At 38.4% G+C, this 4,170-nt stretch overlaps 1 protein-coding gene across 2 annotated transcripts in view; it reads right to left on the minus strand.

The window, feature by feature from the left end:
- LOC105547669 (COMM domain-containing protein 3) overlaps positions 1-4,164 on the minus strand; it is a 15,075-nt gene extending 10,911 nt beyond the window's left edge. The window contains exons 1-8 of one of the 2 annotated variants that reach the window (XM_011991331.1): positions 3,970-4,164; positions 2,502-2,613; positions 2,331-2,394; positions 2,203-2,237; positions 1,800-1,860; positions 1,653-1,709; positions 1,484-1,543; positions 200-567 (exon numbers count right to left, since the gene is read on the minus strand). In XM_011991331.1, coding sequence (XP_011846721.1) covers positions 508-567; positions 1,484-1,543; positions 1,653-1,709; positions 1,800-1,860; positions 2,203-2,237; positions 2,331-2,394; positions 2,502-2,613; positions 3,970-4,108 — 588 coding nt within the window. In that variant the 5' untranslated portion in view covers positions 4,109-4,164 and the 3' untranslated portion in view covers positions 200-507. Of the gene's footprint in view, positions 1-199; positions 568-1,483; positions 1,544-1,652; positions 1,710-1,799; positions 1,861-2,202; positions 2,238-2,330; positions 2,395-2,501; positions 2,614-3,969 lie in introns of those variants that run through there. The other variant, XM_011991330.1, reaches the window with a different exon arrangement.
- Between the last annotated feature and the right edge of the window lie 6 nt (positions 4,165-4,170).

Raw genomic sequence — 4,170 nt, forward strand, 5'->3', positions numbered from 1 at the left:
ACGCGCCCGCGCCCGCCCCCGCCCCCAGAGTCCCGAAGCTGGGTTCTGCGACAGACCCGGGGGTATCGCATCCCTTCCTCCTTGTTTAACTTTAATCCTGAGAAAAGGCTATCGTTAAAAGTTCACACTACTCCTATCTAGCTTCACACAAAGTAATAATTAACACACGAATTCAGATCCAAACAAAATATCATCACTCTGTGGAAAACAACACCTTATTTATTCAGGGTGTAATACTGTCTACTTCCTTTCAGAAGACTTGAAAAAGATCAAAATAGAATAAATGGACAGTTAGTACTAAACGATTCAGTACTTGGGCAGTATCTTTCCCTCTTAACCCTTTCACACGTGTTTTTTAAAGTGTCAAAATTGATGAATGGTATAAATTCAAAAGGAAAATTCTTTTCTACTGAAAAGAACATCCAGCTCGCACAAACGGTGGTTCAGCTCAAGGCAAGGCGTTTCTGGTTCTCCTCTGCACTCGGGCGGATCGTTAACTTCCCCAAGTTACAACTGAGTTGCTCTTTCCAGGCTTTTCGAAGCATCTTTAAGTTTCCCCACCAAGTCCTAAAAGACGTGTATACAATACCACGTTTTTAGGATAAAACATGGAAAGAAGTATCCAAGTTCAAGAAAGATGCAAGAAAAAAAGTCAGGACACATCTTCCAAACAAGTTTAAAATTCAACAAGATTTTAACCTTTGACAAACTACTATCGGTCAAAAGAAGCGTTTCCTCAGAAATATCTCATGTTCAAATCGGTTATTTGCCCTCACACTGAAACATGATTTCTAACCGAATCCTTAACCGCCCAGGTACATCTGAATTTTCTCAAGTTATCTAACAAAGGTTATGCTGTATATACATTTTCTGAAAGTTTAAAGTTTGATTCACAGTTACATTAAAACGGCTCTGCAGAAGATGCCTTTGAAAAATTCAATTTCACTTAAATTTCCAGTAATGATCTTCATTTTTTAAGAGCTATGAAATAAATTCGTTGCCATATCCACTAATCAATGTAGTTTTGAATTTCCCCAGTCTTAAATGGGCAATAAAAACAGTTTTAGAATGTTATGTATACTTCCCCCTTTATAAAAAGTCATTAAAACCACGGTTTCAAAATCCAATTTTGACAGTTTAATTCAATTTCTGAAAGCAAAGACATTTTCAAAGCCATGTCTTAATTTTGCTTTATCTTATTGGACCAAACTCATCATGAAGAAATTTACACTAACACTACAGAAGTTTATTTTAACCAGCAAAAACAGCAAATACAGACCAATTCTCTATTAATAACATCTTAATTTCAACAGTGAAGCCTATGTTAAAATACTACTTTTGATGCCCCTTTCCCATTAAATCCTTAACCAATCTTCATTATCTGCTGACAGATGGTTAATTTTATTTTGAACTGTCCAAGAGTATAACTCTCAAGTAAACATTTATATAAAGACAGGCATATTTATAGATCCTAATACTGTACCTGTAATTGTTCCATGCTGCAACTAAAACTAATCTCTGGGTAGGATGGGGAGTCAGTGTTCTAGGGCAGGGAAAAAAAACACGCAACAAAAAACGCTGTTTATTTAAATCAATGAAATTATAAATTTCATTACACATTTCATTATTGGGTAAGACTTATCTATAAATACCTGTATACTTAAGGTCACCAAATATGCAGGTCTGTGCATCTTATGAAGTTGATTGGTCTAAAATAACACAACAAACACGTAACAGCCTTTAACTCTGTGTTTTAAGAAGTTCCCTGATCTGCCCTAGAGAAGTTGGTTAAACTTTACCTTTATCTGATATTCCAAGCGCCAAGAAACATCCGTTATATGAGGGAGAGATCTACCTATGCTGAAAGATGCAATGATAACTTTGTACATAGTTTCTACAAAAGAACTTTTCAGTTATTTACTAAGAATGGCTCTACTTTCCACCCCCAACTCCATTTTAATCCATTCTCAATTTAAACCATCGTTAAACTTTACTTTTAAATTCTGAATGGTAAAAAAGCATTTGAAAATCATCTCAATAAACTTTATCTTTAAAAACATTAGCTTAACTTCAATTGTTTGACGTGCCCTTTGGCTCTTTTTCTTTGGGTCAAGATCCCGAAGATCTTGTTTCACACCAACACTCTCCATTCATACCTGCAAGTGAAAAGTGCCTCAGCTTGACACCTTACACAGTACCTACCTTCCCAGTAGGATTTCTAGGGAATTCTTATTATTCTGGAGAGGAAAAAGAAAGAGAGAAAAAAAACAGATCTTTACAAATAGAGTAAAAGAAAAATAGTCACTGTTAATTAAAAATTTTAAAGTAACCTGATATTCCGTGCAAAACAGTTCTATTCGCTCTCTGTCAAATTTACAGTCTTCTAGGTAAGTGCTAGAAGAAAAGAAAAAAGCCAAAGTTCTGTCTCCATTTTTAAAACTGAAATTGAAATCATAAAGGTAGCATTTGAAAATAAATGGATATTTAAATAAATCCTGTACCTTAGAGTTGACTTGTCAGCTCGGTGCTTTCCTGCCTCTAGTATGTAAGTTGCAGCTGCTGCATGACAATGTTTTAAAACCACTGGGTCGATATGTTTCAAGTCTGGATGATCTAAAATAAATTAACTTCCAGTGATGCCTATGATAATAAATTCTTTATAGTCATGTTCCTAAAAAGAATATTTTAATTTGGGGTTAAAAACCCTTTAACAAGATAAAAAAAAATTCAACTATAAGGACAGTCATAATTATAAGTAAATGAGATGAGCAACAAGGTCAAGTGAAAAACAATAAAAAGAACACATCAAGAACTCTACTATTACTGGTTTCAATTAACTTACTTTGCCTTAATATTTTTACTATTAAAAATATTATAGCCCCCAGAGAAAATATTACAATGCAATGGTCATTCTAACACTGGGGTAAATTCAAAGGAAAAACAAGATAAATATTTTACATGGTGTCAATTTTAGAATAAACTTCCGTCCTAAAAATGACGAGCTTAGGGTAACTGGCTCCATGAACAACACATCAAGGGGGTAGAAGGTAAGGCATGAGTTCAGAATACAAAATACAAATTTCAAAATCATAGTAGTACTTTCAGGGTTTGACAGTCATCCTTTTTTTTTTTTTTTTTTTTTTTTTTTTTGAGATTAACCCAGGTGGTGGTTACTATTTTCGTTTAAAGAACTTCCACTTTCATACTTTTTGTACAAGTGTTTAGTTCATGAAACTACAGAAAAAAAACAAAAATTTGAATTGTTGGGATATTTATATTTAAGAAAATCATCTAAAAGCGATCTGTCTTAAAATATGTCTTAAATCCAGACTGACACTGCACCTCCGCAGTCACTGACCAGATCGCTTAAAAGACACTCGCATCCTGGTAACTGGGGCGGAACAAAGTATTGTGCATCATAGTTTAAGGTTCTAGGTGTAGAACCTGAGTAAAACATGCTGAACTAGAGCGCTGGAGTGATCACAGCAACTTGAGGTATGCTCTAAGTTGGCAAATGTCAACACTATCTGACCTAGTAATTACTTCGGAAACAGACCCTTTTAAACCTTTGCTAGCCTAGCCCTGGAAGCTTGAATTGCAGGGAGCTCCCCAGATGAAGCCCAACTGTCAAAACAGCCGCAGCCTCAGACAAGGCTAAACACCTTAGATGTTTAGGCCACAAACAAGATTTGAACACGGGCTTTACAAAAGAACAAAGAGACTGGGAGGGAAACCGGGCCAGGAACGTGGAGCTGGCTCTATGCAGGTGCCAAGTGGGGCCAAAACAATGCTCAGGGTCTGCTCCGAGTCCTAGCAGAGCCACGTCCCCAACACTCCGTCCGGAGCGAAGGGCAAAGCCGGGAGACTTCCTCTTCCCGGGGCTTTCCCCTTCTCGCTCCGCCGGCTCCTCTTCTTCGAGCGCCCCTCCACCCCGGCGGATCCAGCTCCGAGCCGAGCCGAGCGGCTTACCTAACACGGCCTCGTCCGCCTGGGCGTCCAGCAGGCTCTGGAAAGCCGCCCGGAGGAGAAGCGTGAAGGCGTTGGAGTCGAAGGAGCCGGGATCCGCCAGCATCTGGAAGCCTTTCTGCACAGACTCGGAGAGCTCCATTGTGAGCGCGCCGTGACCTTCGACACGCACACCACGTGACACGCGCCGCGCGCTCAGCTGAT

The sequence above is a fragment of the Mandrillus leucophaeus genome, unplaced genomic scaffold, assembly GCF_000951045.1.
Source record: "Mandrillus leucophaeus isolate KB7577 unplaced genomic scaffold, Mleu.le_1.0 Scaffold394, whole genome shotgun sequence".
In the NCBI taxonomy this organism is placed as follows: domain Eukaryota; kingdom Metazoa; phylum Chordata; class Mammalia; order Primates; family Cercopithecidae; genus Mandrillus; species Mandrillus leucophaeus.